This window comes from Lithobates pipiens, unplaced genomic scaffold, assembly GCF_037356315.1.
Source record: "Lithobates pipiens isolate NorthernLeopardFrog02 unplaced genomic scaffold, aLitPip1_a1.2 Scaffold_16, whole genome shotgun sequence".
NCBI lineage: Eukaryota > Metazoa > Chordata > Amphibia > Anura > Ranidae > Lithobates > Lithobates pipiens.
Genome location: NW_027507748.1, coordinates 394,051,774 through 394,074,825, shown reverse-complemented (window position 1 = coordinate 394,074,825; position 23,052 = coordinate 394,051,774). Strand labels below are relative to the sequence as shown.

Here is a 23,052-nt window from a genome sequence, read left to right as displayed (position 1 = left end):
AGGCCAATCCCATCCATATTTTAAATAAAATAAACCACCCTTAGGATTTGTCCCTGGGAGGGAGGGACGAGACAATAGTCTGAGAACTTTGTTACTCATAGGTAAATACAAGGTAAATTAAGCCCCCAATGGTATTAGTATCGATCGATGCTGAGAAAGCATTCGATAGAATAGACTGGTCCTTTATAACAGAAACTTTACGGAAAATAGGTTTTGGTCCAAAGATGCTGAAATGGATAAATAATCTATATATCCAACCAACAGCTAGAATAGGAATAAATGGGAGTATGTCATCCGCCTTTGAAATGCTAAATGGGACAAGACAAGGATGTCCACTCTCGCCCCTTCTGTACGTTATCGCTTTGGAGCCATTATTGGCAAAGATCCGTGAGAATGTGAACATAGTGGGGATTGAGATGGGAGGAGAAAACCATAAAGTGGCGGCATATGCGGACGACATACTCCTATATATAACAAACCCACATCTGTCCTTACCCAGTTTAACAAAAGAAATAAAGGAATACGGCGCTCTTTCAAATTTTTAAATAAACCCTATTAAAACAGTGATACTGAATATTGGTTTAGACAACAAAGAAGAAAAGATATTACAGCAGGAATTCCCCTTTACATGGGGAAAAAAAATAAATAACATACCTAGGTATAAAGATAACTAAAACGGTTCAGGAATTATATCAGGCTAATTATATCCCATTAGTAAATGAAATTAAAACAGTATTAAGGAAAATAAATAAGGGTCCAATTTCTTGGACGGGTAGAATTAATATGCTGAAAATGGTGGTATTACCAAAAATTACCTATAAACTTCAAATGCTTCCGATTAATATCCCAAATAGTTTTTTTCAAGTAATAAAAACACTTTTTTTAGAATTTATATGGGAAAATAAAAAGTCTAGGATAAATTATAATATATTAACTAGGAAAAAAAAAAAAGTGGAGGAATGGCTTTACCAGACACCTATAGATACTATTGCGCAATTACTTTGGCAAGATTGGTGGAATGGGCTAATGTTGGCACAATGAAGAGATGGGTAAAAATGGAAGAATCACTTATAGGTACACAATTAAAAAAAAAACATCTGGATACCGCCAAAATTTAGAATAGGTAAAAATAATGCTCACGAAATCACGTTAACTACACTTAAAATATGGGATGCACTACATTGTAGAAATAAATGGGTATATAATTCCCCATTAATTCCACTAGAGGGCACAGAGTTTTTTATTCCTGGGAGGGGCACACAATTAGGGAAACAAAATTAAAAATAAACAACTAAAAGATATCACGTGTAGAGGGGAGTTAATGTTAAAACAAGAAATAATAAAGAAGCATAGATGGCAAAACCTAAGACAATGGGAATACCTAGAGATTCAGCATTTTGTTAATTCTATCTCAAAACCCATAAGGGACGAGAACACTTTAACACCAATAGAAAAACTCTGTAATTCTAAGGTAATTGTTAAGCACTGTATATCAAGAATATATGAAATCCTTTCAGAATTAGAGAAACAAGAAAGCATTCCAGCTATAGTAAAATGGGAACAGGACATGAGTATAAAAGTAGATGAGATACAAATGATGGAGGCAGTGCATAGACATGCATCGGATACAACGTCCGTGGAAGTTAATTATAAATGTATGATGAGATGGCATATGACACCGGATAGAGTACATAGAATAGACCCCTCTAGATCTAAACAGTGTTGGAGAGAATGCAAACTACCCGGAACAACATATCACATATGGTGGGAATGTCCAGAGATAAAGAATTATTGGTATAAAATAATAGATTACATAGAAATAATAACAGGGGAAAAAATACCATATTGTCCCAGGGAATGTCTGTTTTATGGCGTAGAGGAAGAAAGTGGTAACCAAAACAAAAAATGGATCAGAAGGAAAAAAAAAAAGAAAAAAAATAAGTTTGATACCCTTCTTACTCAATGCAGCAAAAGCGCTGATACCCAAAAACTGGTTACAAGTTAAAAAGCCCCCAATTAGAGACTGGATACAGAGAATTGAATTCATTAACAATATGGAATACTTAATTAAAATGGAAAATAGCCAAATGAATAGATACTGGGCAACATGGGAAAAGTGGAGAGCATTCAAAAAGACTGAAAATTACATCCAGGCATTAGTAGAATAAGTAGAAGATGGTGGGCCAACAGTATAGGGGGTGGATGGGTGGGGGGAGGATAGGGAAAATAAGGGTTAGTGGGTGGGAGATAAGATGAAAATAGAATGTATTTAATTTGTAAATATATGGATTGTATAAGACAATTCCTTTGTTGTCTGTATATTATGCGATTTTTGTCTATTTTTAAAAAATCAATAAAATTCAAAAGGAAAAAAATAAAAAAAAATAAACCACCTTACATCTGGCGTCCTCATCAGAGTGCCTGGTCTTTCTGCAGTACCAACAGACTACATGAGCCCTAAAAGCGGAGTTCTGACAATTTTTTTTTTTTTTTAAAGTCAGCAGCTACAAATACTGCAGCTGCTGACTTTTAAAATATGGACACTTACCTGTCCAGGGTGCCCACGATGTTGGCACCCGAAGCCGATCTGTCCCTCAGCTCTCGGGTAGAGGCACAGGGAATCAGGAAGTGAAGCATTGTGGCTTCACAGCCTGGTTCCCTACAGTGCATGTGCGAGTCGTGCTGCGTGATCCCACTGGTCCCTGCTGTCTTCTGAGATCTGAGTGTCTCCCAGAAGACAGCGGAGAGGGGGACAGAGGAGGTGCTGAATATGGTATAGATAGCCACAGTATGTGCAGATATCTATGCCTGGAAGTGGGAGAATAAACCTGTATTATACAGGTATTTGCTCCCCCCCCCCCCCCCCCCACACCAGAGGGGGATAGAATTCTGAAAAGTGGAAGTTCCATTCTTGGGTGGAAGGCTGCTTCAAGTCAATTGGTCTCACTTGCTATGATATGCGTTTATACAATCAGTGTTTGTGAGTATTTCTTTTGCTGTTGTTATTTTTTTAATACATTTTATTAAGGTAATGTTCTAGGTCGGTGTGCCCCTTCTCTTTTTATTGTTGTCTTTCAGTCTCTAATGATACCCATTGTCCTGCGGGGGCAGCAAGACCACTGGCACTAAGAAGGACTATGTACCTCTTGGTTAACCATTGTGAGCGTAGGAGAATGCATTTTGCCTCACATCAGATTTCCCCATCAGAATCCTCCCTTACATCTGGTGCCCCCATCAGAGTCCCCCCTTACATCTGGTTCCCCCATCAGAGTTCCCTCTTACATCTGATGCCCCCATCAGAGTCCCCCCTTACATCTGGTGCCCCCATCAGAGACCCCCCTTACATCTGGTGCCCCCATCAGAGACCCCCCTTACATCTGGTGCCCCCATCAGAGACCCCTCTTACATCTGGTGCCCCCATCAGAGTCCCCCTTCCATCAAGTGTGCCCAGTAGAGTGCCTCCTTACATCAGGTCACCCCAGGTGTCCCTCCACACTTTAGAGTTGCCCCCCCCCCCCCCCCATTTCCCAATGTACTTAGACCACAAACAGCAAAGCAGCCCTCCTCCCTCTTTGCAGTCTCCAAACAGTCTGTCTTCACTCCTCAGCAGGGTTTCTGAGACTCAGATGAGTTCTCAATTTCAGTGCCAGTTCTCTATCGCCCCCCTGCAGGCTGGAGGAAGGATAATGCCTAATTCTCTCTCCAGCTGCGAGCCATGGTCTTGTCTGAATAATATGTCCAGTTTTTTAGGCAGACTAAAAATTCACATGATTCAAAGCGTGAACTGTCTGGGTGAATCCAGGACAGGTGGCAACCCTATGCCCAGCCCAATCTGTGAATGTATGCTTGGCAGCATCGGGGGGCCTCCTGTGCCATTGTGCCCAACCCATTCTGTGTATGCAATCCCAATCTACTAGCTGCCCCTCCTCTCAAACCTTCATAGTTCCATCCAGGAGTGTAGAGGTCAGAGTGGCCCCAGGAAGACCACCCTGTAGGCAGATATATCAGGGGCACACGTGAAGATTGTGCTGCAGATAGAGAGGACATTAACAATAGAAGGATATGTGTATACATGCACATATACATACAGTGCCTTGAAAAAAATGGTCATACCCCTTGAAATTTTCCACATTTTGTCATGTTGCAACCAAAAACATAAATGTATTTTATTGGGATTTTATTTGATAAACCAACACAAAGTGACACATAATTGTGAAGTGGAAGGAAAATTATAAAAAAAAATTACAAATAAATATCTGAAAAGTGTGGCGTGCATTTGTATTCAGCCCCCTTTTTCGGCTGGATTCACACCTATGCATTTTTAGTGCATTTTGCAGATTTGCACTACAGTCCATTTAACATGGTTTCCTATGGAACACGTTCTGTAGTGCAAATCTGCAAAATGCAACAAGCACTAAAAATGCATAGGTGTGAATCCAGCCTTACTCTGATACCCCTAACTAGAATGAATTGCCTTTAGAAATCACCTAACTAGTACATAGAGTCCACCTGTGTGTAATTTAATCTCAGTATAAATACAGATGTTGGTTAGAGAACCTTAGTGAACAAACAGCATTATGAAGACCAAGGAACTCACCAAACAGGTCAGGGATAACGTTGTAAAGCAGTTTAAAGCAGGGTTAGGCTATAAAAAAAAAAAATCTCCCGAGCTTTAAACATCTCACAGAGCACTGTTCAATCCATCATCCAAAAATGGAAAGAGTATGGCACAACTGAAAACCTACCAAGACATGGCCATCCACCTAAACTGACAGGCTGGGCAAGGAGAGCATTAATCACAGAAACAGCCAAGAGTCACATGGTAACTCAGGAGGTGCTACAGAGATCCACAGCTCAGGTGGGAAAATATGTCCACAGGACAACTATTAGTCGTGCACTCCACAAATCTGGCCTTTATGGAAGTGGTAAGAAGAAAGCCATTGTTGAACGAAAGCCATAAGAAATCTGATTTGCATTTTGCGAGAAAAGCCATGTGGGGGACACAGCAAACACATAGAAGAAGGTTCTCTGGTCAGATGAGACCATAATTGAACTTTGTGGCCTAAAAGCAAAATGTTATGTGTGGCGGAAATGAACACTGCACATCACACTGAACACACACCATCCCCACTGTGAAACATGGTGGTGGCAGCATCATTTTGTGGGGATGCTTTTCTTCGGTAGGGACAGGGAAGCTGGTCAGAGTTGATGGGAAGTTGGATGGAGCCAAATACAGGGAAATCTTAAGGCCCGTACACACGGTCGGACTTTTTGACAACAAACATGCAAATTAGCTGTTTTGGAGCAACATCCGACTGTGTGTATGCTCCATCGGACAAACTTTTTCTGTTTTCATCGGACTTTTGTTGGCTGTGCGAACGGACAAACTTTCTGGCAACAAAAGTCCGATGGAGCAAAGTCCTACCGTGTGTACGCAAAAGCATCGGACTTTTGTACAAGGTACAAACACGCATGCTCAGAACCTATGCAAACGATCAGACTACAATACAGAAGTTGACCAAAGGTGGCGCTGGAGTCATTGAACGTCCTCTTTTGAAGCGGCGTCAGTACGTTGTGACATCATTACGTTCGTGTTTGTTGTCAAAAAGTCCGACCGTGTGTATGCAATACAAACTTGTGGACAACACACTTTGTACAAAAGTCCACGGAAAAGTTTGTACAAGTCCGACCGTGTGTATGGGGCTTTAGAGTCTGCAAAAGACTTAAAGTGGTTGTAAACCCTTACAACACACTTTGACCTACAGGTAAACCTAGATTAAGGCTTACCTGTAGGTCCAAGAAATATCTCCTAAACCTATACGGTTTAGGAGATTTTTGCCAAAAGACAGGCACCGCTGTCTACAGCGCATGCGTCGTAGACAGCGGCGCGCAGGCGCACCGAGTGCGGCACCGCCAACTATGAAGATGCCGCACGTGGTGGCTCCCGTGCGCAATGCGCGGGAGTGACGTCATTGCGACTTCGCCGAATGACAGCGGCGGAGCAGCGAGACCCACCAAGAAGATGGATGCGCCGGACTACAGGAGACAGCAGTGACTTTGCTGGCTCATGTGTCAGGTAAGTGACACATAATGGACTACTATGCGATGCATAGTAGTCCATTATGCTTTACCTTTGCAGGGAATGAAAGAGGAAGTAAACTTATCAGGGTTTACTTCCTCATTAAGAATGAGGTGGAGGTTCACCTTCCAGCAGGACAATGACCCTAAACATACAGCCAGAGCTACAATGGAATGGTGTAGAGCAAAACATATGCATGTGTTAAGCCTCGTACACACGATCGGATTGTTGGCCAGCAGAGCGTCAGACTTTTGTACGAAGGACATGTGCCAGGAACTTGTCTTGCATACCAACGGTACACAATTGTCAGCCAACAAACACGAACGTGGTGACATAGTGGAATTTCAGCTCTTGAGCGCCACCCTTTGGGCACCTTCTGCTAATGTCGTGTTTGGTGAGCATTGATTCCAAGCATGCGTGTTTGTACTTTGGACTTTTGTGTGATGGACTTGCATACAGACCGTTATTCGCCGAAAATTTACTAGCCTGCTATCCATTTGTTGGCCAAAAGTTAGACAACCATTGTCTGAAGGAGCGTACTAATGGTCAGATTTTAGGCAAACAATCTGTCAAAACACAATTTCCTGCCGAAAATCTGATCGTGTGTACGAGGCTTTAGAAAGGCCCAATCAAAGTCCAGACCTAAATCCAATTGAGATTCTGTGGCAAGACTTAAAAATTGCTGTTCAAAGGCACTCTCCATCCAATTTGACAGAGCTTGAGCTATTTTGCAAAGAAGAATAGGCAAACATGTCACTTTCTAGATGTGCAAAGCTGGTAGAGACATCCCCAAAAAAGACTTGCAGCTGTAATTGCAGCAAAAGGTGGATCTACAAAGTATTGACTGAATACAAATTGCATTTTCACAGATTTATTTGTAAATCAATTTGAAAACCATTTATTATTTCCCTTACACTTCACAATTTTGTGCCACTTTGTGTTGGTCTATCATCCCAATAAAATACATTTACTTTTCTGGTTGTAAAATGACAAAATGTGGGAAAATTCAAGGGGTATGAATACTTTTTCAAGGCGCTGTATACAGTTTGAGAACAAGGGTTTAAAGTAGAACTATAGGCAAAACTTTTCTTTTCATTCTGGATACTGAAAGAGGCAGTTATAACCCTTGTCCTGTTTATGGTTGCACTTTTTGTTCCAATGGGGAGATTTCCACAGGCAAAACAGGAAGTGAGAGGAAATCCCTGCAAATTAAGGGAATCTTTTGGGGTCCCCCAGGTCACCAGAACTTGTGTCCCCATTGGAAAATGTCCCTTCTATTACTTTTCTGGGGACAAATCAAAATGAGTGATTTTCTTGTACTTTCAATGATAATGGTAAACAGGACAAATAGAGAGGGGGAATCTCCTTAATGGGGACACAGGCAGCAATAAACCTGACAGGGGTTCTGATCCCTCTCCACAACTAAGAAAAACAAGTTTTCCTTTAGTTATACTCTAACAGCTCTGTGTTAGCAAATTGCATTGGAATTACAGCATGCACCTCACTCAACATAAGTTAAAGAGCAGTAGTCTAAACTAGGCAGCAGGACTCAAAGAAAACCCCTAAATAATGGCTCTCTAATCGTCCTTTCATATTTGTGGAATAGACCAGCATCCTCCTTATACACTCCCTGCTCTGATAGCACACGCCCCTAATTATTCAGGAAGTCCTAAGGAGGAAGTGACGTCACGCAGCGCCATGTGGTTATAAGGACAGAGCTCAGCCTAGAAGCCATTTTAGAAAGCGGCAGATCCAGCATGGCAGACGTGTATGTGATGTGCAGAGCGGCGAGGTAGACGGGCGGGCTCTTTCTTGGTTACATGACAGTAATTGTGTTCCTTGTATTGTGTTAGCAGATCACTGAATGCTGTTATTTGTTCCTAGGTGGAAAATGTGCTTTTCTATCCATCTGTGCGGATCGTGATGGTGGAGGTGAGTAGCTTGGCTTTTATCAGGACTTTCTAGCACTTCCTGGTTTTATCTGGCTGATATTTCTGTACAGATTTATGGAAGTGCTGAGAATAAACCCTTCTCTTGCAACCCACAACTGACTGGTGTAAGTTGTGTTACTTATGGGAAGGGACAATGTGTGTGTGTTCCACATAATGCAGAGATGTGCTGCCCACGTAGAAGGTTTAACTGCTGCATGTGCAGAAGGAGGCAGGGAAATGCTGCCTGTATGGAGGTGATAGTAAATGCCTGTGTCTTCACTATCATGTCTGGAGGGGTGGTGACAGGAATGTACTGCGCATATAGAATATATGGGGGAAGAGGACACAGTCATGTGCTTCTATGTGGGGGTATGGAACACGAAGTGTGCTGCCCTTATGTGGGTGGTAGTGGAGACACAGGTGTGGTAAGGCATGTAAGTTTGTACTCTTCATATAGAAGGAATGACTGTTTGAGTAATAGAAATCAAGCATGTGCATAGTAGGGGACATGGGTATGTGCTCGTGTGTGTGTGTGGAGACTCCGTAATGTACTGCTCCTGTGGGGGAGGGGAATACAGACATGTGCTCGTGCGGGAAGGAGACTCGGGCGTGTACGGCTCCTGTGGGGGAGGGGATACAGGCATGTGCTCATGTGGGAAGGAGACTCGGGCGTGTATGGCTCTGGGGGGGTGACACAGGCATGTGCTCGTATGGGAAGGGGATGCAGGAGTGTACTGCTCCTCTGGGGGAGGGTAAAGGGCATACGGACATGTGCTCATTTAGGAATGGCATGCAGGTGTGTACTCCTGTGGGGGATAGGGACACAGGCATGTGCTCATGTGTGGGATGGGGACACAGGCGTGTACTGCTCCTGTGGAAGGGGATACGGGCATGTGCTCATTTTGGAAGGGAATGCAGGCGTGTACTCCCGTGGGGGATAGGGACACAGGCATGTGCTTCTGTGGGGGAGAGAAAAGAATACGGCATGTGCTCTTGTGGGATAGTGACACAGGCGTGTACTGCTCCTGTGGGGGAGGGAAAAGGGGATACGGACATGTGCTCATTTCGGAAGGGAATGCAGGCGTGTACTGCTCCTGTGGGGGAGGGAAAAGGGGGATATGGGCATGTGCTCTTGGGGGAGGGGGAAGCAGGCGTGTACTACTCCTGTGGGGGGGACACAGACATGTGCTCCTGTAGGAAGTTGATGCAGGCATGTACTGCTCCTGTGAGGGAGAGAAAAGGATACAGGCATGTGCTCTTGTATGGGATTGGGACACAGGCAGGTACTGCTCCTGTGGGGGAGAGAAGGGGTCACAGGCATGTGCTCTTGTGGGATGGAACACAGGTGTTTACTGCTCCAGAAGGGGACACGGGTATGTACTGTTCCTGTGTGGGGGAAGGAGGTACTTTCTCCAGGGGGAGGCATGGACTTGTGCTGCCACTGTAGAGGGTACAACAGTGAAACAGGCATGTGCTGGTGTATGTGAAATGGGAGCACAGGCATGTGCTGAACATAAAGGTGCAACTATGTGCTAGTGTGTAAAGGTAAAGCAGGCGTGTGCTAGTTCCACCTGTGGGAAATTGAATGCAGATGTATGCTTGTGTGTGTCATAAGTGTAGGCCATAAGCGTGTGCTGCCCACGTAGAAGGTACAAGTGTGTGGAAGTGGCAACTTTGTTATCTTTGGGGTATGGGATACACACATGTGCTGCCTAGTGACTGACTGAATTTCTCCCTTGTAGGATCTGTAGTGCCTCAGGTGATACAAGGTAAGTGAATCTCCTAGGATGAAATGCTTGTCCTATTTCTTTTTTTTTTCCCCTATAGGATATTATAAACCAAACCATATGCATTCTTAGTGTGACTGGTGCTACACTTGTCAAGGAAATGGTAAAAAATCACACTTGCTAAAAAGCTGAAATCCTAAAGAATAAACTCAAAGTGCAAAAAAGCAATCTGTGCAATATAGAAAATATGAAAACTTCAACAATATGATTGTGCAAAGGATTAAGCAGTGCATATGAGCATACTGCAAGTGTAGCAATCAAATGCAATAAAAAGTCCAATAATTGTGACGTTAAATAGTCTAAGCGCTTAAGTAAAATAAAATGCGTTAAAATTGTGGGGAAAAAATGACTTTAAAAAATCGTGAAATAGTCCCATACACAGTGCAATAAAGATCCAATTGTGACAACTTTTCAATGTGAGTTCATCAGATCGAGATCCACACTCCAATGTGCATGGTGATGTTTCCCTCTGCCTTACTGACGCATCCACACTGCCCGATTTGCTCCCTTGGAATACTGCTTGGAAAAATAACATTCAGTAATATGGAAAGGGGGACTCCATGGTGTAGTAATTGGATAAATCAATTTAATAAAATATGAAAATTTAGAATAGAAGTTTCCATTTACAGAAAAGAATGGAAACAAGTGTCACTGCTGAGCAATTGGGCACCTTTGATTGAATTAACCAGTGTGCATGTAGCACATCTCTATGTACTCCAGTTTAACCCATTGCCGCTGAGCATAAGCAGATCTGCGTACTCTGCTTCCGGGGGGTATTGCAGGCATCATCCCGGTACTGTTTTTTTTTACAGTGGGCGATTGGCTATCCAGCCATAACAACCGAAGCGGCTAAAAGGTGCTCGGCTGTTATGCAGGAGGGGACGTCTTGCCGCTGTTACTGGTGCTCCCGCTCGATCGGGAGCACCGATTCAAGCTCCGATGCCTCCGGCTGCTGGGGAGGAACTGGAACGAAGCCGTAATCGGCTTCGTTCCAGTATCCGAATAGTAAACACGGAAGTGATGTCCCTTCCCGTTTACTTGGCTGCCAATGGCGACTGTTTTAAAAAATATACTGTATTCAGAATCGCCGTTTTCTGCGATCTGAATACATTGAAGTGTAAAGGGGGATCAGGTCTTTTAGACCCCCCGATCCCTCCATAAAGATTACCGGTCACAAGTGATGTTTACATTCCTTGTGACGGCAATAAAAGTGATCATTTTTTTTAAAACAATTTATTCATTTTAAAATTTTTTTTAAAGCGCCAGCCCTCCCTCCATGCGAGCTTGTGAAGCAAACGCATACGGAAGTTGTGCCCGCATATGTAAACGGTGTTCAAATCACACATGTGAGGTATCGCTGCGATCGGCTGAGCGAGGGCAATAATTCTAGCACTAGACCTCTGTAACGCTAATCTGGTAACCGTAAAAAAATTTTAAAGCGTCCTCTATTGAGATTTTTAGGTACCGTACTTTGTTGTCAATCCACGAGTGTGTGCAATTATAAATTGTGACATGTTTGGTATGTTTACTCAGTGTAACATTATCTTTCACATTATGCAAAAAAGGCTAATTTTACTGTTTTTTTTTTAATTCATGAAAGTGTCCCTTTTCCCAAAATGAGTTTAAAACACTGCTGCGCAAATACCGTGTGACATAAAATATTGCAACAATCGCCGTTTTTATTCAAAAAATATGGATTTTAAACACCAAATGCCAAAAATAGGCTTAGTCATGAAAGGGGTTAATATCATACTGATCATTTACAGCTACCCTTTTTTGGGATGGTAAATATTCCATAAACTTCAGTAGATTGGATACCTGTGTAGACTGAGCAGATTAGGATGCAGTCGCTCTCCTAACACGTTGTAGTGTGGATTTTTTTTTTTTTTTTTTTTTTTTTTTTTTTTTTTTTTTTTATGCAGTTGTGTATTGCCCAATTGTATTCAAGTGTCCTAAAAAAAAAAAAGCCTTAGACTGGTTTGAGGTCTATCCCGATGGCACTTTGCTGTAAGTTCATATCGTTGGAAATGCCTCATAGATTAAACTTGCAGTTAGCTTTGCTTGCTGAAACCTTGTGTTTAGTAGGATATGACTGCATGACAACTTTTGTTATCAAAATTCTGTTTGGTGTTCTTGTGCCTCCTGTCACCTGTTCTGATCAGATTTTATGCCTCCAGACCGAAGTTGACTTTTAACCTGCATTGGAGTCGGCATCTGCTTACAGCAGGAAAATCTAGCCAGGTAACTTAAAAAAATGTTCATGCTCTAAAGTTATGCCATTTTGGGTTGCAGTATAGTACTTGGCACATGCAGTGCTCAAAGTAGTAGTCCTACTGATTCAAGAATGGTGGTATCTTGTGATGTTTTAAATGGGTGACTGATATGTAGATACTATGGCAGAGATCTACAAACTACAGCGCTCCTGGGACATGTAGTTCTGCAACAGCTGGAGTGCTGTAGTTTGCAGATCCCTGCACTATGATTGCATTCCCCAGTTTTAGTAAATTCCGGTGCAGCTCTGCTTGGAAACTAGTCAACTTCCAGGTTTTATTGTCGCTTACTTGAATAAAATTTAAGTTTAGAAGCCTGCTACCATGCGCAGCTGCACACGTTTTTGCACTTTTTTTTTTTTTTTTTGTACCACTTTAAGTCTTTAGCTGGAAAGTGATTTCCAATATGAGCATTGTAAAATATTACAAATGTTTCTGTGGTCAACTGTTGCTTGACTGCAGAATTGACTAAACTTACACTTGATTAGAGCTTGGAAATGCATGATTTGTTTTCACTTTGGTGGTTTTGTTGTACTAATACAACTTATTCATACATAAATGGGTTGCTGCCAAACATGACAGCAGATTAAAAATCTTGCCTTGCCTTTAAGTGTCTAATATATTCCGCACTGAATGGTATCTGCACTCAATGGCTTTATCCCATTGTAGTGTTCAATAATCGGTGCAAGATTAAATCAGTAAGTGGCATCGTTGGTTTCAAGCCTTTTTGTGTTTGAAGACCTGGTTTTATGCTGATACAAAGTTTGAATATCAAGCTGCTTTTTTTTTTTTTATTTTTTTATTTTTTTCAGAACTAATGTAGTGTCTCGCTTTTACAGATGGAACACTGTCAAGATATGCGGTGCATACTAGCTCATTATGCCTTTTCCCTTTCAGGTGTAAAAAAGGTCAGTGAGTTTATTCCTGCTTTTAAGTGGTTATCCTCCATGTCACACGGTACTATTAGATTTAAATGTGGTGTTTAAGATTTGTTTTAAAATGGAAAAGCTATAATACATTTGATCAAATATGGTGTAACACGAAGTTGGAGAGCTGTCTGGGGTCGTTTTTTATATTTTGTGTGGTTTTAAATGTTTACTAAGTTACAAAAGGTGAAGTGTATATAGTGTAACTATTTCCACTAAACAAACCTGCACTTCTAGTTTGTAATGTGATTTGCAAACATAAATATTCTTTCAGCTCACACACATTACAATCTGATTTGTATAATCTTGATCTACCAACAAGATTGGATATACATTAATTTGCTAGATTAGACAGGTCATTGCATACATTTTGTAAATTTATTGTACGACCAGACTAAAGTGTAAGCACATCTTGGCCATTGGATGACAGGCAGACTGCTCACAACCCTGCATTGCTGACCACACTGGGGTGGATGTGCTTCTAAGCCTAGTGTGATCAGCCAGTCCCCCTGCTTTCCTAAGTATTTCACACAAAGCAACACAACAGGATACTTTTTTAACACAGATACATCAGGAATATGAAATGTTGGGGTAACATGTATTGGATATGTATATGAATTTCTCCTCTCAGTATTGTACTTTTCTAGAGTAATTTTGCCTTGTTAACTGTATAGAGCACAGTGCTCCATTGTGTGTCTCTTCTATTCAACGAGGCCACATCAATGCACAGGTTTTGCTTCCATCATGTAGAACATATTGCAGTGATGACAATGAGACCTGCTATAATTCCTAATGCTTCTATAAGATAATCGTGCTGTTACAGAATGTTGTCAAATATGTGTTTTGTTCTCCAGGTGTGCCTTGCTTAAGGTTAATCCCGTCCATATGAATCCTTGACCATGGTGCAGGTTAGTAATCCTGTTTAGGACACTATAGCACTTGCTATGTGTGTCTGTCCTATCTATAGATACAGACTGATGCAAGCGCTTAAAACAAAACCTTCTTTTGCAACCCACAACTTGGTTGATTTGTATGAGTTGTGTTACTTACAGGAAGGGACATCTGCATGTTGGCATTATAGTACTTGGTGGATTACTGATTGTTCTTCTTTTTGCAGGATCAGGATTTGTAACTTCATGTGACGTGGGGTGAGCGCAGTTTTCTGGAACTATTTTTATAAGATTGGCACACTGATCATATGGCTGTCCTGATGATTTCCAATGTTCAACTGCTCTGAATGTATGTGAGAGACCATAGCTTTTCTGAACAGCTTACATGATAGTGAACGTATCTCTCCCAATATAAAAAAGTTTTAACACTACTTTTATTTGCTTCCAGGAAAGTATCCAAAGTACTAAACAGATTACTGGAAAGGTAATGGTTTTGTTTCATGCTTGATTATAATTTCCACTTGTATACCTCTCCCATCCCTTACTCAGTGTTATACTGGCCATTTCCATGACCTGTTTGGGTGTAAAATATGTCCTCTGGCCTTAATGGATCCAACACCTACTGCAAGCAAATGGTAGAAGCAAGCAGATGTTTTTCCTTAATGTAATTTTCCCAATTAAAACTAGTTTGGTTATGGCAGTCATTTCCTCTTTTAAAGGAATGGTTTTTGATCAGATTATTTTACTTTTTGCTCTCATCTACAGCCAATGTAGCTGTCCCAAACTGGCAAAAATGCAAATACCCTAATGTGTTCTATTAAGGCATACCATTATCGTGATTGTAAAGTCTTGTGTGTTTGTTTGTTTGTTTTTTTTTTTGTTTTTTTTTTTCCAAAAAATGGCTTGCTCTATGCAGTGGTTTTGCACATGGAAGCCCAGATCCTCCTCTTCTCGGGTCCCTCTTTGGGGCTCCTGTCGAGTGCCCCCACAGCAAGCGGCTTGCTATGGGGGCACCTGAGCCAAGTCAGTTCAATGTCCATTCAGACATGGAGCCCCTGTTCGGTCCTGCCTCCTCTTCTGATTGGTTAACTGACTTTGACAGCAGTGGGAGCAAATGGTGCTGCTGCTGCATCAGCTAATCAGAGTCCCTGGCGGTTAAGGCACTTGTGGACAATGCTGGAGAAAGATGGGGTGGTGGCTGCACACAGGTTTTTTTTATCTTCATGCATGGAACGCATGAAAATAAAAAACTGACTTTACAACTCCTTTAAGGACATTCAGATATCTCAACCTTGGCAAGCTCTAGGCTTTCCAAAAATCCATAAGGACTGATGTCAGATGTTAAGGCTCACTTGTGGTACTTTAGTGGGATACTTGCAATTGTCCATGGGTTGCAGGTGGTCCTTTCATATTACAGCGCTGAGATGGTTCAGTGGCAAAGATCTTTTCAAAAGAGATTAAAAGACTTTTCTTTGGCTATAATGGAGGGAGTGGTGTAAACTAACAAATTTTTAGGTCTCTTTGGATCATCCTACACTTCCTGTCGTGTAGTAATGTTATCTTTCCAATGCAAGGAAATCCCCTCTTGGGTTGTCATTAAAACAAGGGTCCTTTTTGGTGCATTTTCCCCTCCATTCCTTGACAACACAAAATGCTCAATTTTACCCTTTCATTCTTTGCGAAATTGGTTAGGAGGTTTGGACATGGATGGCAATTAAAACATGACAGTGGTTCCAAGCCCTTGTGACCCAATCTAAACCGTGTTTTTTTTTTTTTTTTTTTTTTTTTTTTTTTTTTTTTTTTTTTAAATGTATAAATTGTCCTATTTCCCAATGAGTCTCACTGACCTATATTTGATTTTTAAATTGCAGGTATAATTGTAACTAGATCCTGAGCTTGCCACAATTGGTGGGGGCCCCAAAACAGTCTCTTGTTGTACTATAGCAGGCCTCAAAAGTATATTTGGATTTTTTGAGGTCTATCCCGATGGTACTTTGATGTAAGTTCATATCGTTGGAAACGCCTCATAGATGAAATTTGTAGTTGCTTTGCCTCCTAAAACCTTGTGTTTTAGTGGGTTAGAACTACATAACAAAGAACAATGAAATGCTGCAATTAATGTTCTTGTGCTGCCTGTAACTTAACATATATATATTTTATTTTTAGGCAGAAGTTGGGCCAGACATGTCTTGGAGCTGGCATCTTCTTGCAACACTAAACGGCTATCAATGCAGGTAAATTGGAAGAAGTTTGATCCTTGTGCAAAAATAGCAATTGTCTGCTGTTTCTGGACATGCCTGCTCAAAAGAACCATTGATGAAGAAATTCTTTTAGAGCCCTTTTTTTGGGCGGGGTAGAGGGTGGCGGGGAGATCATTTTTATATCTTTTTTTTTTTTTTCTTTGGTTCACCTGAATTTTTCAGTTCAAATGATGATTTTTCTTTGTTCAACTGCTGTGTGACTGAGGAATGAACTTAACTTGTGTATCTGACTAGAACTGAAAATGCAAAATCTCTGCACTGACTGTTGTGGTCAGCAGACCTAATGGTGATAAATCTTAGAAATGCCATTTTGGCATTTGCCTAATATCCTTGGGGGGGGCAATATTTTGTCTTGACTGACTTTTTTTGATCTTTGTCTTTAGATTTCTTTAAATCTGGATGTCTTCATCTTCTAAGAGGTATGTGTTGGATGTGATTGCTAGTGCACTGTATGGTATCTGCACACAATAGCTGTTTCCTATTGCGGTGTTCAATAACCAGTGCAATAACAAATCAGTAAGTGGCATCGTTGGTTTTCAAGCCTTATATGTTTGAAGACCTGGTTTTTATGCTGATACAAGTGGGGTTCACCCAGCCCTGCATTAAGAGAATTTGTAGCTGTTGGATAATGTTCTTGATTTAATGTTATACAGTGACTTTTTTTTTTTTTTTTTTTTTTTTTTTGAGAGCTTATGCAGTCTTTTCTCTTTACAGGTAAATGATGCAAGTGTTATCAGGTAACAACCACATGTTAAATGGGGTGGAGTGTAGACCATAGTTTTTGGTCGGTGTCTCCAGTCTATTGAAATGAAGACTGTTGTACCTCTCCGGAAAGAAAGGGGCAGATGGCTGAGTGATTGGGGTTGGAGACACCCCACTTCCTGCTTAAAGTATAACTAAAGACACTTTTATTTTATTTTTTCTCTGAGCTGCTATTAGGGGGATTCACGTTCCTTATTTGTCACCTTTGTGCCGTTCTAATTGAAAATAACATTGTGTGGTCTTAGAACACTAATGGAGGGGAGTGGCTTGCTCTCACTTCTGTTTCCACTATGGAACAGGAAATTAAGAGAAATCTCCAATGGGACACATGACAAGGGTTATAAATCGCTCACTGAAACAATGTATAAGGTGGCAGTCACTGGCCTCAGCTCTTGCCAAGTAGCTGTGAGATGAAGGGTGGGTTTTTCTAGCCAATTATAGGCTATATTGTTTTAATACTAGCAGATTTAAGGATAATTTGAAAACCTTGCACTAAAACATGTGCTCAAGTCTCTGTACAATGCCCCCTTAATGTAACAGGTAAAACCTGTTAATTTGGTCTATTGGGGATAATAGAATGATGAACTTAAGTGATGGGAGTTTTTTCAATCAGAGATTAGTAAATGGTTGGTGATCAAATTGCATTGCAGTACAAGTGCAATCACCAGCTTCTCTATGCTGTCTGCCAGCTGTTCAGTCTTGTGGTCAAGGCACACTACTACAGATCATTTTGGCTGCTAAACAGTTTTTGTGTTAACATTTCCAGAGTTCAGCTTTTAGGCTCCATTCACACTTGACATGCAACTTTTGGACATCAATGTCGCATGGAAAGTTGCTGCCCCATATTTTGCAATAACCTTTTATATATGTGCAACTTAGAGTTGCAGCATCATCAAAGTAGTAAATGCACTAATTTGGCCTGACTTTAATGCAACTTGAGGGCTATAGACTGCAATGTTAACCCTCAAAAGTTGCATGAAAGTCGCACTTAAATGGACAACTGTTGCATTGTATAACATTTATCACTGTTCAAAGTCATATACAAGTTGCACGCATCCAGTCAGTGTAACTTTGGAGTCATACAAGTGTGAATGGAGACTTAAACTATTTTAACCACTTGTAATATATTTATAACTCGGATGAACTGTATTGACACTTGCACTTATTTTTCTTTTGTTATGAATGTGGTCATTACCAAGGCTGCTAGCACTTCTGTTTCTAGTTCGCTGTGGACATGACCAAATAGTAAAATTTCAGAGGGTCTTCATGGATGTGTGTATGTGTATATATACAGCATCAGACCTTTTGCAGGACAAATACTATAAAGGTGTGTTTTTTTTATTTTTATTTTTTTAACCCTTGTAACTTATTTTATTCCTTTTTTTTATAGAATGAATGGACATTTTCAAAAAGGTACTATGCACGAATTAAACTGAGTTCATATAGTATTATGGTCACTTCAAAGAGAGCTTTTTTGGCTTCAAACCATCTGTTCTTACGCTGTGACCAATAGTAAAATCCTCTACAGGATACAATGGGCACACTGTGTGTACTGTGGTCTATTGCAGAGGATATAACTTGTACCAAGAAATGCAGAGCTTGCCTATTTGACCTGATGTTCAAAATGACATTTGTCTGGCTAGTTATGGCTTTAGTACTTTAAGACAGACACAGAACAAGCATGTGTGGAAGGTTAAACAAAATGCTTACAAAAGTTTAGTCAGTGACTTGGGAGGTACTGAATGCACTGGACAAACATGAAAATGGGACACTAGTATTTTGGGTTTGCTTAAAGAGGAAGTAAACCCTGATGAGTTTACTTCCTTTCATTCCCTGCAAAGGTAAAGCATAATGGACTACTATGCATCGCATAGTAGTCCATTGTGTCACTGTCCTGACACAGGAGCCAGCGATGTCACTGCTGTCCCCAGTAGTCCAGCGCATCCATCTTCTCGGTGGGGTCTCGCTGCTCTGCCGCTGTCATTCAGCGATGATGTCACTCCCGTGCATGTGCACAGGAGCAGCCACACGCGGCGTATTCGCCACTGATGGTGCGCCGTAGACATCGGTGCCTGTCTTTCTGCAAATATCTCCTAAACGTGTAGGTTTAGGAGATATTTCTTGGACCTACAGGTAAACCTTAATCTAGGTTTGCCTGTAGGCCAGTGTGTTGTAACGTTTTACAACCACTCTAAAAGATTACGTTTTGTAGATGAATTAAAATTGGCCCACTAACTTCAAAAGTTGACTGTTTGGTTTTTTGTAATGGTGTATAGCCAGCTTTACACCACATCTGTAAGAAATGCCGTTTAAAACTGATGCTTGATTTGTTTTTGCTTTTTAGAATGCAACTGGTTCATCTGAAGTGTCAAAATAAACATTTTGGACCAAAGTTTTTAGCTGTGGTGTCTTTATTAAAAAAATAAAATAAAAAATTATCTATCAATCACTACTTCTGCATTGGTTGGTCTACAATTACAATGGCTTGTATTGTTTTTGTTTAAATGTTCAATGCAAGAGAAATGTGCAGCAAATAAAAAGGAGATGCAGATTTCAGAGCTTCTCCAAAAAAAGTTGCTGCTACAGGTGTAAAGCCACACGAGCTCCTGTAAGCAAATGCATTTACTTACAGGAGCTGTGCCATTTCTGCCCATATTACAAAATGTTTTGTACCTGTAAATCTCATCCTTGCTCTCAGTGGGTTTATTAAGTATAGGGTGTTTGGACGATGTTCTGGCCCACATTCCTGTTTGATGTAGTTCCCCACTTGGAATTTGTAGATTTCGTAATCTCCTTGCCGCCTCCCTTCAGAAAAGGTGCAGGTACTTGCCACCTTTGTCCAACTCTCTGCCCCAGTCACACATTCCTTAGAGGAGAGAGTTGCAGCAGTGCCAAAAAATTGTAATGAGTTAAGGCTGTGAACTGTGTATCACATAAGGCAAAATACCCTCAGCTCTTTTCCCATCACAAGTCGCCTCCTAGCTCTCCTCTGTGTACAATGCTCTCCCCTCAGCTAAACCCACACAAACTTTACCTCCTCTGCACATTCTCCCTCCTCCACAGACTTTCACAGTGCACTCCTCTGTGAATGAAGGTCTATGCAAAGCTCTCCCCCCAAAAAACTTCCCAGCACAAATCCATATCCTAGCACAGCTCTCATCTCAGCAAAAATACTCCACCCAAGCATAAATAATCTCCCCTTCCAGCACATGTTCCCTATCCTGGAACCATAACTCATTCCTCTAAGCCCCTCCCACACAAGTCATTTTCCCACCTAAATTGCCTCCACCACCCGTACAAGCTTACCCCACAAATCCTTTGCTAATCCAAACCTCCATATTGTCCCAGTTTTAATGGGCCTTGCCTGAGATTGAAACAAAATCCTAATGTCTCCAGAATCTAGGCTAAGTTCTGGGTTTAGGGTAGAGATCGACCGGCCAATATTTGGCGTTTTTTAATCGGCATCGGCCGATTGTGCTGTTAAAGGCCAATGATATATTCAGCATGACTTGCAAATGACTTCAGTAATAAAAATCAGTGTAAGTTGCCTGGAGACTTGAGTGAAGTGACTTGTCTCCTCTCTGGGCAGTCTGCCAAGAAAAGATCAAAAATTTTCAATAGAAAAGGGGGGTTAAGGTGCGCTATGGACGTGAAATATTAATTAAACCCAAAATGTGAGACCTTATAAGCAAGTGACAATTGGCGTGGGAATGAGGGGCTGCCACTACCTAAAATATCCAACCCAAAAGGTTGAAAACCATACACAAATATTAAAGGGGTAGTTATGGTGCTCTCCTGCTATTTCTACTTGGTGTCTGCAGGACACTCACCTGCTAATAATTGTACCTTATTGTTAAATTATTCACTAGTGACTAACATATAAAAAAAATGAAAAAATAAACTTCAAACTAAATACAAAACTAAAGAGAATAAAATTCTTTATGTGCAATATACAAATGACAATATAAATTGTGCTTAAAAATATGACAAATGCTTTTTAAATTACTATATACTGGTGCAAAAATTCAATATACTTTTTCTGTAAAGAAAAAAAATGCTTGTGTGCATTTTTGCTAATCACATGATGAGCTAAGTGCCTAAAAAAAAAAAGTGCCACAGGTTCAGTAAATGCAATAAAGTGTTGCCTGCTTCTATATGTGCCACAATACATAAATGCAGTGCTTTGTATTCAATAAATAAAAGTCGCTTAAAATAAAGTAAAAATACAGATGCAAATTGATACATATGTCCAGCAGCAGAAAATTAATGTCAGAAAGTCCTATCTGGAACAAAAAGTGACAGTGTGCTTGGTGACTTCCTGGATTGCAACCGGTGCGATTCCCATGCATAAAGACAATAATCCGCACTCACCAGCTCCCCTACCCCTTAAGGGGTTAATGCGCCTCCACAGTGTAAGCAAGGCTCCAGGCGACGTCCAATGACGAAACGCATAGGGCGTGGCCTAAGGTGTACACTCTCATTACGGCGGCGGTGAATTCAAATGCTGTGAGCAGCATATACATTGAGGCATTGTTTTTTATCCTTCGGTTTGTAAGTAACTTCTTATACACTTAATAAAATGCTGTTTTAAATGGGATTACACTAGGTGTATAAGAGGTTACTCGCAAACCGAAGGATAAAAACAATGCCTCAATGTATATGCTGCTCACAGCATTTGAATTCACCGCTGCCGTAATGAGTACACCTTAGGCCATGCCCTACGCGTTTCGTCATTGGATGTCGTCTGGAGCCTTGCTTACACTGTGGAGGCACATTAACCCCTTAAGGGGTAGGGGAGCTGGTGAGTGTGGATTATTGTCTTTATGCATGGGAATCGCACCGGTTGCAATCCAGGGAGTCACCAAGCACACTGTCACTTTTTGTTCCAGATAGGACTCTCTGATATAAATTTTCTGCTGCTGGACATTTGTATCAATTTGCATCTGTATTTTTCGTATTTTTACTTTTATTTTTAGCGACTTTTATTTATTGAATACAAAGCGCTGTGTTTATGTATTGTGGCACATATAGAAGCACGTAACACTTTATTGCATTTACTGAACCTGTGGCACTTTTTTAGGCACTTAGCTCATCATGTGATTAGCAAAAATGCACACAAGCTTTTTTTTTTTTTTTTTTTTTTTTTTTTTTTTTCTCTTTACAGAAAGTATATTGAATCTTTGCACCAGTATATAGTAATTTAGTGATAATTTAAATGGCATTTCTGTCTTATATTTTTAAGCACGATTTATATTGTCATTTGTATATTGCACATAAAATGAAATTCCTTATTTTCTTTAGTTTTGTATTTAGTTTGAAGTTTTATTTCTTCATTTTTTTTTTTTTTTTTTTTTTGTTTGTCACTAGTGAATAATTTAACAATGGTACAATTATTAGCAGGTGAGTGTCCTGCAGACACTAAGTAGAAATAATAGCAGGAGAGCGCCATAACTACCCCTTTTAATATTTGTCAAAAAGATTCAATGTTTACACTTGAATGAACTCATCTCAGTGTAGAGTTCTCAGTTTAACCATTTAAAGACTAAATCTTTTTTTTTTTTTTGATGCTTGCAAATAAAAATCCTGTATTTTCTGCTAGAAATTCACTTAGAACCCCCAAAACTTATATATATTTTTTAGCAGAGATCCTAGGGTATAAAATAACGGTTATTGCAATATTTTATGTCACACGGTATTTGTGCAGCGGTCTTTCAAACGCAATTATTTTTTTGGGGGAAAAATACAGATTTAAAAAAAAAACAGTAAAGTTAGGCCATTTTTTTCATCCAAAAGTTGATTACCTGTTTTTGTGTAATATATAAAAAAAAAATGTATTTCGTTCTAAATTATACATACAAGTGAACTGTTTGGATGTTTTGTTTAATAAGTGTAAAATTTTCTGTATCACTTAAGGCTGCTTTCACACTGGAGCGAGTAGGCGTTGACAGTAAAACGCTGCCAGTTTTAGCGGTGCTTTACCATTTTAGCAGGGCACTTATAATCCAGCTAGCAGCCCAGGAAGAGGTTAAATGTGCCTGTGAAGTGCTGCCGCCAAATCGCAGGTGCTTCAGCAGCGGTCCCCATGCATTTCAATGGGCAGGAGTGGTGGAGGAGCAGTATACACCACTCGAAAGATGCTGCTTGTA

At 40.6% G+C, this 23,052-nt stretch overlaps 1 protein-coding gene and 7 non-coding genes across 20 annotated transcripts; all 8 read left to right on the top strand.

Annotated features, from left to right (window-relative positions):
* Positions 1 to 7,738: 7,738 nt before the first annotated feature.
* On the top strand, positions 7,739 to 19,298 carry LOC143983061 (uncharacterized). 13 transcript variants are annotated; one of them, XR_013274564.1, is made up of 13 exons: positions 7,739 to 7,871; positions 7,964 to 8,011; positions 9,753 to 9,779; positions 11,960 to 12,038; positions 12,907 to 12,975; positions 13,848 to 13,901; positions 14,111 to 14,141; positions 14,332 to 14,367; positions 16,050 to 16,117; positions 16,528 to 16,563; positions 16,859 to 16,881; positions 18,297 to 18,319; positions 19,251 to 19,298. XR_013274564.1 is itself a non-coding variant. In XM_077482304.1 (12 exons), the coding sequence occupies exons 1-5, from the start codon at positions 9,194 to 9,196 to the stop codon at positions 13,860 to 13,862; spliced, it is 240 nt and encodes a 79-aa protein (XP_077338430.1). In that variant the 5' UTR covers positions 9,179 to 9,193; the 3' UTR covers positions 13,863 to 13,901; positions 14,111 to 14,141; positions 14,332 to 14,367; positions 16,050 to 16,117; positions 16,528 to 16,563; positions 16,859 to 16,881; positions 18,297 to 18,319; positions 19,251 to 19,298. The 13 variants fall into 13 exon arrangements, 8 of the variants coding, with proteins under 8 accessions (XP_077338430.1, XP_077338427.1, XP_077338429.1 ...); XR_013274561.1 differs by having other exon boundaries at positions 7,745 to 7,871; positions 11,975 to 12,038; XR_013274562.1 differs by having other exon boundaries at positions 7,833 to 7,847; positions 7,936 to 8,011; positions 11,975 to 12,038.
* Positions 8,043 to 8,166, top strand: LOC143986286 (small nucleolar RNA SNORA40). The gene has a single exon (XR_013276494.1). It is a non-coding gene; the product is annotated as a small nucleolar RNA SNORA40 (small nucleolar RNA).
* On the top strand, positions 11,776 to 11,902 carry LOC143986277 (small nucleolar RNA SNORA18). The gene has a single exon (XR_013276486.1). It is a non-coding gene; the product is annotated as a small nucleolar RNA SNORA18 (small nucleolar RNA).
* On the top strand, positions 12,693 to 12,830 carry LOC143986271 (small nucleolar RNA SNORA8). The gene has a single exon (XR_013276480.1). It is a non-coding gene; the product is annotated as a small nucleolar RNA SNORA8 (small nucleolar RNA).
* On the top strand, positions 13,649 to 13,781 carry LOC143986273 (small nucleolar RNA SNORA1). Its single transcript, XR_013276482.1, has one exon. It is a non-coding gene; the product is annotated as a small nucleolar RNA SNORA1 (small nucleolar RNA).
* On the top strand, positions 13,928 to 14,056 carry LOC143986285 (small nucleolar RNA SNORA40). Its single transcript, XR_013276493.1, has one exon. It is a non-coding gene; the product is annotated as a small nucleolar RNA SNORA40 (small nucleolar RNA).
* LOC143986276 (small nucleolar RNA SNORA18) lies at positions 15,854 to 15,980 on the top strand. Its single transcript, XR_013276485.1, has one exon. It is a non-coding gene; the product is annotated as a small nucleolar RNA SNORA18 (small nucleolar RNA).
* Positions 16,588 to 16,726, top strand: LOC143986270 (small nucleolar RNA SNORA8). The gene has a single exon (XR_013276479.1). It is a non-coding gene; the product is annotated as a small nucleolar RNA SNORA8 (small nucleolar RNA).
* Positions 19,299 to 23,052: the final 3,754 nt, after the last annotated feature.